This window comes from Pelophylax lessonae (genome assembly GCF_965119305.1).
Source record: "Pelophylax lessonae genome assembly, chromosome: 2".
NCBI lineage: Eukaryota > Metazoa > Chordata > Amphibia > Anura > Ranidae > Pelophylax > Pelophylax lessonae.
In genome coordinates, this window is record NC_138769.1 from 488,203,464 (window position 1) to 488,216,764 (window position 13,301).

The window sequence follows — 13,301 nt, forward strand, 5'->3', positions numbered from 1 at the left end:
TCATTATGAAATGCTAGTCGGACTTGGCTCTTAAACATTGGATTGGCACATGATCCAAGCAAAAGCAGCAGCTATGACTGACCAGACATTACTGCGGTCAGTAGGCAGATATCAGATGAATGACTGGCATCACATATATAAAACTTGAAACAGCTCCCCTTCCCCCCATAGCCTATCTTGCCCTCTCCCACATCTGATGACTTATTCTCCCCAATTTTGTAGTATCTTTCTAAGCAATGTAGTTAGGTTGCTGGACTTACTGCTGAGGAAATTGTACCTGGAGCACCTGCCTTTGCCTTATGCATTCTTTGGATGTGTCGTCATTTTCACTTCTGCACATCATGCTGCTTCTAGACTGTTCTTTGAAGTCATCCGTTCATCAAATCAGCAGTCATTAGGGGAGCATATCTGACACAAGTAAAAGTCTGGTCTCTCTACCCAGATAGCTGCCTCCACACAGACACACAGTGCAGAGCAAGGCATAACCAGTTTTGTTATTCTAAGATTAGCTGCAGGCAATACTGGTTGACCTTTGCCAAAACTGTAGCACTTGGCCTCCTCACTGTTTCAGTAGCCCCCAGGCATAAAGGAGTATGAGGCTGAATTCACATGTAGTGTGGTGACAGAGGTTTTACTGCATTGTATATCACCTGTCACTGCTAGGATGCACAGTAAACAATTTTTCCTGTGTATGCCATGCACACTGCAACACAGCCTGAAGCTGCGATAAAATGCAGACACATTACATTTTATTGCAGCACACTGTAGGATTGCATGACACTGTGCAGCACCCTGAATTAAATATACTTTTGTACAGTTCAAATAAAGTTTGTGCAAAAACAAAAAAAAGGAAGCAGTGTGGTGCAAGATTAAGCACATCAGTACTGCAGTCAGGAATTGGACAGCTGCGAGAGGTAAAGCGCTCCAGCAGCTGTTTGATCTTGTGTGAACTGACCCCGAAGAGAAGTCTGGAAGATTTTTGAAGGCACAGTCTAGAGAGGAAAGTTGGCTACTGAAGAAAACAGTTCATTGAAAATATGTAACCGGTTCCCTTGAAAATATTGTATATTCATCATTGTGCATTATGAAAATGTGATACTTAAGCCCCGTACACACGTACCGATCGTCGGCCGAACGATCGGCCGTCTTTTGTCCAGGGCTGTCGTGTCTGTTGAAAACTGCAAAAGACTGCACACGAATTTTGTCGGCCAACAACAGCCGACTGCAGAAGTGATGTCATGTGATGGTTAACTTTCCTTGTCTTTTTTTTCTTTTCTGAGCATGCCCAGTCTTGCTAAGCTGCTGTCTGTCGGCTGAAATCTGTACTGACTGGCGAACAATCGGCCGTTCTGGTGACGGCCAACAAATATTTTAAAGTCTGCACGACAGATTCTGTTCGGCCGAAAATGCTCTGTCGGCTGTCGGAAGCATCATACTAACAAGCCTACAATCGGCCAATCGGTCGGCGGCCGAATATTTACATCCTTAGCTATGTGGTAATTTTTGCAAATAATGCTTGGGTGTGGGATTTTTGTACGCTGCAGCCTTTGATGCCAATCAGATTTCCTCATGAAAATGCCTGGTTATCGCACAAAAAAGTAGGCTTGCTAGACTTGGTGTCACCCATGTCAAAATCAAAGGGGCCAGACTGGCGGACGAGTGAATGAAAAACTACAAGTACCGACCGCCTTTGACTGCCAGGATGCTATTGAGCACCCTAGGTAGTTCATTGTCTCTTTCTGTCAGTGTGTATCTGCCTGCCCATACAAGGACCCTTGTAAAAAGCCCTTGTGGATTGCGTTTTTGAGTGGAGTTGTCTGCCAGAAAAAAAAAAAAAGTTAAACCCTAAGCCGAGTGTACATGGACCTTAAACTTAAATTTAACCTTAACCATTAACCCTAAAGCCTCGTACACACGCCACGAATTTCCGCCGACCGGTCGTACGTCTTTTGTCCAGAGTGCGTGTCTGTTGGTTGGAATGTGCTCTAGACTGCACACGAATTTTCCCGTACGACAGAATTCTACTTCAGAAGTGATGTCATGTTTTTGATTGCTTTGTATGTGTTCTTTCTCTCTGAACATGCCTAGTCTTGCTCATAAGATTTTTCCCCATCGAAATCTGTACTAATGAGACGAAAATTGGACGTGTGGTGACGGAGGACAAAAATTTTATAGCCTGCATATCAGGATTTTGTCAGCCGAAAAGTCGGAGTTTGCTGTCGAAAGCACCATACTAACAAACCGAAAATCGGCAGATCGGTCGTCGGACGAATTTTCCCTTCAGAATTTCGTATCGTGTGTACGGGGCTTAAGTCTGGATTCACACCCAAAAGTAGTGGAAACGTGCATTTCTGCTTGCAGATTTTTGTGCACATTTTGGAGTGTTCCATTTGTTTCACATAGAGCAGCCTGTTCATGTTGAATGGGCTACTCTATGCATGACAAATTACCCAAATAAGTGCCACAACCTTTTTTGAACAGGGGTGTGGCACATTTTTCACCACACATTTTGGTACATTTGTGGCACATTTGACAATAGTTTAAAGTGGTTGCTAAACTAAATCTTTTACTTGTACCTATAGGTAGCCTATAATAAGGGTTACCTATAGGTACTGTAAATATCTCCTAGACGTGCACCGTTTAGGAGATATTTACTTTATATGCAGCCGATGACGTCATTGGCGCATGCGCTCTGAAGGAACGGCCAACCGGGCCGCTCCTTCAGAATCCTATGCCGTAAATGGCCGCTCCCCCGCACATGTGACGGCGGAGTGACGTCATCGCGGCTCCGGTCAGTCACACAGCCAGAATCTACGGACCCGGATGGAAGCAGTTTCCAATGCTTCGTTTTCAGGTACTAGCACATTATGCCTTCACTTTGCAGGTCTGGGGGGAAAAAAAGGCACCTAGTGGTATACAACCGCTTTTAATGGCACTACAAACGCAACACGCACTAGCAGCGTGATTTCCAAAACACATAGCATTTTCTGTGCACTTTGTTTCTGAAACGCAGTGTGAACGGAGCCTTAATATAAAGCTATATTCAGAACCAAGCTCCTTACTCTTAGAGCCAAAGGACAAAGCTCCAAATTATCCATGGTCAAGTCAACAGTAATGGTCAAAAATCACTGATCTACTAATGGGTTTGGCTTTCATAAAGCAGAAAAATGTTGCTTTCTGTAACAAACGAGTTCTGCCTTTTTTGTTTAGTGATGGGTATTTTTCTGTAATGTGCCATCATTCATGTGGGCTAATGCTAAAATATAATTTCATTTCTGCCCACTTGAGCATGGAAAGTGAATCGAATTTGTGCCTTTTGACAAAATGCTTAGATTTACAATTCCTACAGAGAGAGGGTTCAGGGATTGATCTTCTGCACTTGTCACAAGCTTGCAGTGCCTGGCGTCTGAATGAAATCTCGCTCATTTCAAGCAGCAGACAAGCATTTATCTTGTTTTGCTGTGAGCTGTGGAGTTTTTCTGGTTCTTCTTGTGACAAGGAGACAAAACAAACCATCTAGTTCCTGAGAGCTGATAAAATTCCTAGTACGATCCTTATCAGGCTGTAGTAGTCAATAGTGGCTGTATATCAAGAAATCATTACTGTGTACCAGGACAAGTGTTGGAGTAACATATTGAAGCTTGTGAAGGTACCATTACTCGTACCATCTTTTATTAAAGTGTATGTAAACCAGAATTTTTTTACATTTTTATTTTTTTTGTTAGGAGTAGGGGAGAAATAAAACCACTGTTTGGGTATATTTTGCAGTCTGTGTGCCTCTAAATATATGTTCATTAAGGTGTATCTAAACCCAAAAAACAAAATGTAATATTTTTGTTTGCCGACCGCCTTATTTAGAAGTAATGTGGCAAAGCAGCCTCTGCGCATGGATCACAAATCTGATATGTGATCCGGTGTAACGTGAGAATTACCTACCTCGTGAGAAAAACCTACCCTCGTCACTTCCGGCCAGAAACAGCTGAGCAGCGCAGCAGTGCGCATGCTCACAGCCCCCGATACGTAATGGAGCAGCTGAGGATCAGACTAGTGCGCATGCGCACTAGTATGAAATTATCACGGTGTCCGTGAAAAAAACCTACCGACGCGGCGGTTAAATTAAAACAACTGTGCTGCAATACCAGTCATCTCCGCTCCTGTCCCTGTGACTTCCCTGATCTGGGCTAGTAAATATAAAAGCGGCTCTCGGCTCCGTGATTGATCTTTTCATACAGCGTCGCCGCTTTTATATTTACTATCCGAGATCAGGGAAGTGACAGGGACAGGAGCGGAGATGACTGGTATTGCAGCACAGTTGTTTTAATGTACCCGCCGCGTTATACTCACTGCCGTGCAACCGGAAGTGACGAGGGTAGGTTTTTCTCACGGGTAGGTAATTCTCACGGAACACCGGTTCTTCTGGGTAGGTGGCGTATGCACGCTGCCCTGGTTGTACTGTGATTAGTTACAGCACAAGCCGATCAGTGGGTGCCAGCCAATAATTGATCGCCCACACCCACTGATCGTCTCCATCATTCAGGGAAGGTATACTGATCGGTGATCTTGCTGTTTTTTTCTCTCTTAGTAAAAGCAGCACATAACACACAGTAAACAATGTTGGACATGCATTTAACCCCTTGATCGCTCCTAGATGTTAACGTCTTCTCAGCCAGTGTCATCGGTACATTTGCAGTGTATAGTATATTAGCAATGATCAATGTATTAGTGTCACTATTGATGTCTTTGTAAGCCAGTATACTCCCTCAGCCAGCATCATTTACTGTCAGATTGCCCACCATACTATCACAGTCCCAATATAAGTAGTTAATTACCGCCATAATTTGTGCTGCACCTGCTAAATTGCCCTACAGTCTTAAGGGACCTGTGACGTGTCTTAAAGACTGCAGGGAGGGGAGCTTCTGCTCTGGTCCGTCAAAACTAGGTATCCGCTCCAACCCCCCCCCCCAAAAACAAAATGGCATGCCAAATGTGGCAGGGGAGGCGGGGGGGGGGAGGAGTGTTTAAAGCATAACTTCCCCTTTTGGGTGGAGCTCAGCTTTAAATACTTGCCTAATTTTTTTTTTCATTCTATCCTAAATTCCCTTGTTTTAGGCAAGTAGTTTGATTTTCCGGTGTATAACAACTACCCTAAACATACAGTTACAATGAAATGGTTTAGATCAAAGCATATTCATGTGTTAGAATGGCCCAGTCAAAGTACAGACCTAAATCCAAATGAGAATCAGTGGCAAGACTTAAAAATTGCTGTTCACAGATGCTCTCCATTCAATCTGACAGAGCTTGAGCTATTTTGCAATTAATGGGCAAAAATTTCACTATTCAGATGTAGGAAGCTGGTAGAGACATACCCAGAAATACTTGCAGCTGTAATTGCAATGAAAGGTGATTCTACAAAGTATTGACACAGGGGGCTGAATACAAATGCACACCAAACTCTTCACATATTTTGTAAAAAAAAATTTGAAATCCATTCATCATTTTCATAACTGTTCACAATTATGTGCCACTTTGTGTTGGTTGATCACATAAAATCCCAATAAAATACATTTACGTTTTTTGATTGTAACGTGACAAAATGTGGAATATTTCAAGGGGTATGAATACTTTTTAAGGTGTGTGTGTGTGTGTGTGTGTGTGTGTGTGTGTGTGTGTGTGTGTGTGTGTGTGTGTGTGTGTGTGTGTGTGTGTGTGTGTGTGTGTGTGTGTGTGTGTGTGTGTGTGTGTGTGTGTGTGTGTGTGTGTGTGTGTGTGTGTGTGTGTGTGTGTGTGTGTGTGTGTGTGTGTGTGTGTGTGTGTGTGTGTGTGTGTGTGTGTGTGTGTGTGTGTGTGTGTGTGTGTGTGTGTGTGTGTGTGTGTGTGTGTGTGTGTGTGTGTGTGTGTGTGTGTGTGTGTGTGTGTGTGTGTGTGTGTGTGTGTGTGTGTGTTATATACACACAACCCACTAGAGAGGATAGCGCACACATACAAAAGGAGTAACTTTCAAATACAAGGCGACCTGATCAAAATGAGAAAAATGGGGATTTGGCCACACTATATGGCCATATTGTGCCTCCACCTTCGTGTCAAAGCACCCCATTATCAGTGAGTCCTACACTATCCATAAAATGAAGGATAAATCCCACCTCTCTTAACCTGGAAATTTATGTTTAGGGTGTGCCCCCTCCCCCCCAACTCTTTGTGTTGTGTGTATAATATATATATATAGATATATATAGATAGATATATATATATATATATATATATATATATATATAGATAGATATATATAGATTTGAAAATCTAGAAAATATGTTTCAGAGCAAATTTAGGAGTAAATATTACAATTGCTGTTATGTACACTGATTTAGAGGGGGACGATTATCAAATAGGCGAGAGTTTTATACCACGTCAGCATGTAGCTGTTTATTCATATGTTCCAAATATTTTCTCCTCAACTTCTCCATATTCCATCCTGGGGGTTTTTTATTTTACCTGTTGAAACTAATTACAAGTTATATTTCCATATGCTCCACCCAATTTCTGGCTGCAGGGTCCACTAAGCCAGCACCTTAGATACACTTGAATCCACCAGTCCTCTTCACTTCCCTTGGCCTGATGTCCATCCTCTTCTGGATTCTGAGAGGACCTTGCCATTGGATAGCCAATAGGCATGCCACATCATTCAGGCAGAGATGTGATGTTATAAAGGAAGTAAACTGAAGAGAAGACTTTGTGCTGCAGTGTCGGTTGACTGCGACTTAAAGCGGAGTTCCAGCCATTTCACTCACCTGTCCAACGGTCCAGCGATGCGGCCGCCCGAAGCCTCGATCCTCTCCCTCGGCGCCGGCATAACTGCTGTGGGCATCCGGCTGTGACAGTTTGCGGCTTCACAGCTGGGTACGCACTGCACATGTGCGAGTTGCGCTACGTGCCGTGATTGGCCGGCAATCTTCTGGGACCTTTGACATGTCCCAGAAGATTGCAGGGAGGGAGGGGGAGAGGAGAACTTCCGCTCAGGGCGATGCGGCGCTCCGAGTGGAAGTGGGAGCGGGTACCTGTCAAAACTAGGTACCCGCTCCCCCCCCCCCCCCAAAAAAAATGACATGCCAAATGTGGCATGTCAGGGGGTTAGGACCACCTAAAGCGTAAGTTCCACTTTTGGGTGGAACTCCGCTTTAAGGTAGGTCAAAAACTATTGGGACTGTTTGAATGAGAGAGAGAAAAAAAACAGTTTTAAGGTGGGTTTTAATCCTGGTGATGGGCTTTGATCAACACTTTAAAATGTAATCAAATTTGGATACGAGAATAGTGATTAGAAGGTAGGTGCTACAACACATTATTTTACAGACAGAAAATGGTCATTTTCTTAGACAATCTGTGCCTGTGGTTGGACAGAAGTATGGTTATAAGGCCTGACTGTTCTGTGGTCACTGTCTGGGAAGTTAAACAAAATTTGACCAGTCGTGTATTTCTGGATGTAGGTGGCCATCATCCCATAGTTAAAGTGGAGTTCCACCCAGTGAACTTTTTTTTTTTAATAAAAATACCCCCGGGACAGTCAGGGCTAGTGCATTCCACAATGGATAGCCTCTGATCTGTCCCGGGTTGCACTTACCTTTTAGAAGAAATACTTAACTTGAAAATGTATTCTCCAGCGCTGCCATCTCAGGTGTGGGCAGCTTGAAGCCAGCGCGATCCTCTTCTGTGTCCTCTTCCGTCTTCTTCAGTCCCACAATGCACTGCACTCTCCCCGCCGTCACTTACGGTGCCGCAGCCTCATCCCTGCACAGCTTCTGGGCATGCCCAGAAGCTGTTTTGCAAGGTATGACAGCGCCTACACCGGAACTGACGTTGGGGCCGGTGCAGGCGCATTGATTCCTGGGAGCGATGACGTTCAGCTCCCAGGAATCATTGCATGCCAGGAAGTGACGACTCGCCGCGGCCGCCGAGGGGAGGAAGAAGGAAGTAAGGTGAGTATATTTTCTTCTAAACGAGGTAAGTAAAAAAAAAAAAAAAAAAAAAAAATTGCGATTTATCCATTTGTTTTTCAGGTGACCCGGAGCGAGAAGATGGAGGTAAGTATAATTTTAGGGTGGAACTCCACTTTAAAGTCAAAGAAAGAAATTCCCCTAAGATGCTAAGGTCGCCCTGTCTGGGAAGTTAGACAAAAATCCATGCAGTTCTCTCCATTCTATTTCCTATTCATAGGATATAATAGTGACGGTGGTGTGTAAACACCCATTGCTTTTTGTACAGGTGCTGTATCTCTTAACAGGCTGCTGAGCTAGCTGTGCGGTAAAGCAGTTAAATTGAATAAGTTAGTCTTGGCATGTTGGTGTTCCCTCCCTTCTGATTAGTACCAGATTACTAGGGTGTGCACCTTTCCCACAGCAAAGACTTGTGCTGCTCTGATATTCAGTCTGCGCTGCCTGCCTGGGATAACAATAGAAGCTAATATACCTGGTTTCTTTTTAAAGTAGGTTTTAGTCCTAAGATCCTTTAAAGAACAAAAGAGACAGTGCTCATTGTAGATTGTCTGAACACTCCTATTTATCCCATAAAACAAAAGCGTGCGTCCAGCTATGTAAGTAACTGAGCCGGCTGCTGTTAGGAGAACATCTGCTCCTTCCAGCCTGAGCCACATTGCACCATGCACAGCACAGCACTTGTGGCTTGTTTTCCTTGTGTCATGAAAACACATCCTCCTTTTCCAACCCCCTTCAGAGGCCGGCTCACAGCTCAACTGCATTTCTCCCTAGAAAAGACTTCAACTGTTACATTTTCCTCTTCTTTTTTTTTTCTGCTTTGAGAATGGGAGAGGCACTTCCCACTCCCTCGGCTCTCTGACATGCTAGTGAATACTGGAAAAGATTGAAGTTTTTTGGGACCTGTTACTGAGATTGTGAGCACAAGACAAAATGCAGAGTAGGACAAACACTAGTAAAAGTGTGAAGAAGGAGCTGGTCATTGAGTCTCCTCAGCAGTATAAAGATGCTGTGGCAGCAACTGACGCAGAATTGGAGGCAGAGTGTCCAGCGCCGGAGCCGGTAAGGACTGGGGGGTTCTCGTTTGTTTTTGCAAACTAGCTCATTTGTTTAGCAGGTTGTCAGTTGTTTAGTCTCATCTAAGCTTGCTAACCTTTATAGAATTGTAATGTCATTAACTGTTCTCAGGGTATAAAGCTAGCCGATAGGCACATACACAATATTGTCAAAAGTATTGTGATGGGTGCCTGCCTTTACACGCACATGAACTTTATTAGCATCTTAGTCCGTAGTCTTCAGTAGTGAGTTGGCCCACCCTATAACAGCTTCAACTCTTCTGGGAAGGCTATCCACAAGATCTAGGAGTTTGTCTATGGGAATGCCTGTCCATTCTTTCAGAAGCGCATTTGTGAGGTCTGAACACTGATGTTGGACAAGAAGGCCTGGCTCGCAGTCTCCACTCCCATTCACCCCAAAATTGTTCTATCAGGTTGAGGTCAGGACTCTGTGCAGGCCAGTCAAGCTCCTGCGCCTCAAACTCACGCATCCCTATCTTTATGGACCTTGTTTGTGCACTGGTGCGCAGTCACGCTGGAATAGGAAGGGGCCATACCCAAACTGTTCCCATAAAGTTGGGAGCATGAAATTGTCCAAAATGTCTTGATATGCTGACGCCTTAAGAGTGAGTTCCCTTCACTGGAACTAGGGGGTCAAGCCCAACCCCTGAAAAACCACCCCACACCATAATCCCCTCTCCACCAAATGATTTGGACCAGTGCACAAAGCAAGGTTCATAAAGACCTGGATAAGCGAGTTTGGGGTGGAGGAACTTGACTGGCCTCAACTTGATAGAACACATTTGGGATACGTTGGAGCCAAGATTGCGAGCCAGGCTTTCTTGTCCAACATCAGTGCCTGACCTCACAAATGTGATTCTGGAATAATGGTCAAACATTCCCATAGACACACTCCTAAACCTTGTGGACAGCCTTCCCAGTAGAGTTGACGCTGTTATAGCTGCAAAGGGTGGGCCAACTCAATATTAAACCCTACGGACTAATGCTGGCCATACACTAGCTGAAAAATTGTTCGAAAATATGTCATTTGGTCCGTTCGTTTGTTTTTCTTCCAGTTAATGGGCACAAATAGAAAATTGGTTTTAACTTTTCAGAGCTGCAAAATGTAAGCAACCGTTTGGGAAATTCTGCCGAACGAACGATAAATTGAAAGGTTAATGTGTTTCTCGCCCGAACTGTTTGTATTAGGCATATGTAACAAAATGAACGAAAAACTGATTTATTCATGTCCATTGAATGATTTATCAATCAAAATTTGGTCATTACATGATGGCACGATGGTCTGCTCTCACGGCTGAGTGTGCGTTTTTTGGAAAATTAGTTCATGCCACGTTGGTGCTCATCCGTGCCACGTTGGTGCTCATCCGTGCCACATTCTCATCCATGCCAGATCGGTGCTCACCCGTGCCTCATCCATGGCACGTCGGTGCTCACCCGTGCCTCATCCATGGCACGTCGGTGCTCACCCGTGCCACGTTCATGGCATGCCGTTGCTCACCCGTTCCACGTCCATGGCATGCCGTTGCTCACGCGTTCCACGTCCATGGCATGCCGTTGCTCACCCGTTCCACGTCCATGGCACGCCGGTGCTCACCCGTGCCATGTCCATGGCATGCCGGTGCTCACCTGTGCCACGTCCATGGGTTTCATTTTTGCTATGTGTTGAAAATATCTTGCATATGGACAAAAGGAAATGCGTTTTCATTTACTTTCCACATTTTCAAAAAACTTGTGGAGAAAAATTACATGTTCAAAAGACGCAGTTTGCCTCGTAGATTATGTGTTGGGGTGTTTTCTTTCCAAAATGGGGTCATTTTGTGGGCATTTCCATTGTCCTGGTGCTCCAGGGCCTTTAAAGCGTGATAGGTTGTCAGGAAATGTGTGTAATCTTTGCTCCTAGAACATCTGGAGGTGCTACTTGGATGTTAAGCCTCTGTATGTGGCCAGGCTATGTAAAAGTCTCACACGTGGTATTGCTATACTCAGGAGGAGTAGCAGAATGTATTTTGGGGTGTAGTTGCAAGTATGCATATACAGTGTGTGAGAAAAAACTTGGTAATACTACAATTTTGTGGGGAAAAAAATAAAAAATCAATTTACAAAGAATTGTATATAAAAAATTACAACTTCAAAAAACTCCCCATGCCTCTTACTAAATACCTTGAAATGTCTACTTTCCAAAAAAGAGTCATTTGGGGGCTATTTGTACTTTCCTGACTTGTTAGGGTCTCAAGAAACGAGATAGGCCTTCAGTAAATCAGGTGTGATCAATTTTCAATGATTGGCACCATAGCTTGTAGACTCTATATCCTTCACAAAGACCAAATAATATATACTTATTTGGGTTATTTTTACCAAAGACATGTAGCCGTATAACTTTTTCCCAAAATTTATGACGAAAAATTACTAAATTTGCAAAATTCTAAAACTGAAAAGAAATAAAATGCATTTCTTTACAACATTTTTGTTTTTTTTCATTTACAGCCCAAAAAAATAAAAAAAAATAATGATTTAAATACCACCAAAAGAAAGCACCATTTGTGTGAAAAAAAGGCCAAAAATGGGTACAATGTTGCATGGCTGAGTAATTGTCATTCAAAATGCGAGACCACTGAAAGCAGTTATGGTTAGGAAGGGGGTTTCAGTGCCCCGTGAGTAAGTGGTTAATGTGTTTTAGCACGAAAATTAGTGGAAATATGCATACAATGCCTTTTGATGTAGTGTTGACATCGGCTTTATGCATATTAGTCTGTTGTGGGAGCTTTCATGTATATTGTATCAGTCCAGAGGTCTTGCATTATTCATGGTACGTTAAGCCTTGGGTATCTCTCTAATTTCTGTGACATGTCTTCTACTTTGAGAGGGGGATACCTTTTGTGATGTGTGCGATTTTTACTGGATGCTGAGTTTTTCAGAATAGTGTAAGAAAAGCATATGTGCATTATAGAAGTGTGTTTTGCCTAATGACCACCACTCATCTAATGGGAAAGTCTAATTGTGCAAGGCTCGCTAATGACTACTTAGCAGAATGTACAATCATTGTCGACATTTACCCATGGTCATTTATGAAGTCTTTGCTTGTCTATTCCATTCTCTGAATTTAGTACACCTAGTATATTGTTGTTGTTTTTGTTTTTTAAATACACTTTTCTAGACTGTGGGCTTAACACTGAGTGTATCCCTATACAGTATAGTTAGTTAATTAGTTAGTTATAACACCCTATTTGTTATAGTTAAAGCCCAACTCTATACCAAACATCTTTTTTGTACGATTTTGCGCACAGTGGATCAGGAAAGTAAATTGTCAGGCTTTTGTTGCCATCTGTCAAGGCAGGAATTGATGGGAAATATCCCCAATGGGGATTAATTTGTCTCAGCCTCTCTCCCTGTCCTTGAAATTCTAAGTCTTTCCCCTATAACCACACCATAGGGCTATAGTTGGATTATACTTTTACAGGGAGCATTTTGTGTGCCCGAAGACTGGCAAGAATGCTGTTAAAATAAAGCCCTAAAAATTAGCTTGCAGTGTGTGTCCCAGCTGAAAATAAACTAATTACAATTCTTCCTACTGACACCAAGAATGGGGCACAATTCCTTCTATTGGCACCAAGAAGTATTCCTTCCACTGGCACCCACGATGGGGCAGTATTCCTTCCGCTGGCACCCACGGTGGGGCAGTAGTTCTTCCGCTGGCACCCACGGTGGGGCAGTATTCCTTCCGCTGGCACCCACGATGGGGCAGTAGTCCTTCCGCTGGCACCCACGATGGGGCAATATTGTTTACTCCCACTGCATTCCAGGAGGGTTTCTATTCCCACTGGCCCTAGTCTGGTCCCGCTAAAGGTCTGAAAGCGTAACTCCACTTTTGTTGAGAAAAAAACATTCCCTTCTGGGTGATCTATGTACATTATAAGGATTTTAACAAACTTAGTTGCAGATTCCTACTTTTTTGTTATTGTGAAGTAATCATTGTTTGTTCTTCTGTGCTAAGTAGGTCTAATGGGAGGGGTTTCATAATGATCTATCAGCTGTGGCAGCTGCAGAGCTATAGTGAGGAAAGTTGCTGGGTCTGCATCCCTTTAGATGTGTTCCTATTGGAAGTATCTCGCCAAAAATGACATTTTTGTTGCAGGGGGTTCCAGAAATCTGACTTGTTTCTTAGGCAGACTTCTGGGAAAATTGGTGAGCCAATCACACAAGCAGGAAATGTTTCTGGGGTGTGGTCAGTACACATTCTGTGTAC

At 43.5% G+C, this 13,301-nt stretch overlaps 1 protein-coding gene across 7 annotated transcripts in view; it reads left to right on the forward strand.

Moving 5' to 3' along the window:
* The window catches only part of DOCK9 (dedicator of cytokinesis 9), a 490,995-nt gene that overhangs the window by 94,699 nt on the left and 382,995 nt on the right, over positions 1-13,301 (forward strand). For 2 of the 7 annotated variants that reach the window (XM_082245712.1, XM_082245717.1), the window contains exon 1: positions 8,784-9,044. The exons of 4 other annotated variants lie outside the window; for them this stretch is intronic. In XM_082245712.1, the coding sequence (XP_082101838.1) occupies positions 8,916-9,044 (129 nt within the window). In that variant the 5' untranslated portion in view covers positions 8,784-8,915. Of the gene's footprint in view, positions 1-8,782; positions 9,045-13,301 lie in introns of those variants that run through there. One more of the 7 variants, XM_082245716.1, reaches the window with a different exon arrangement.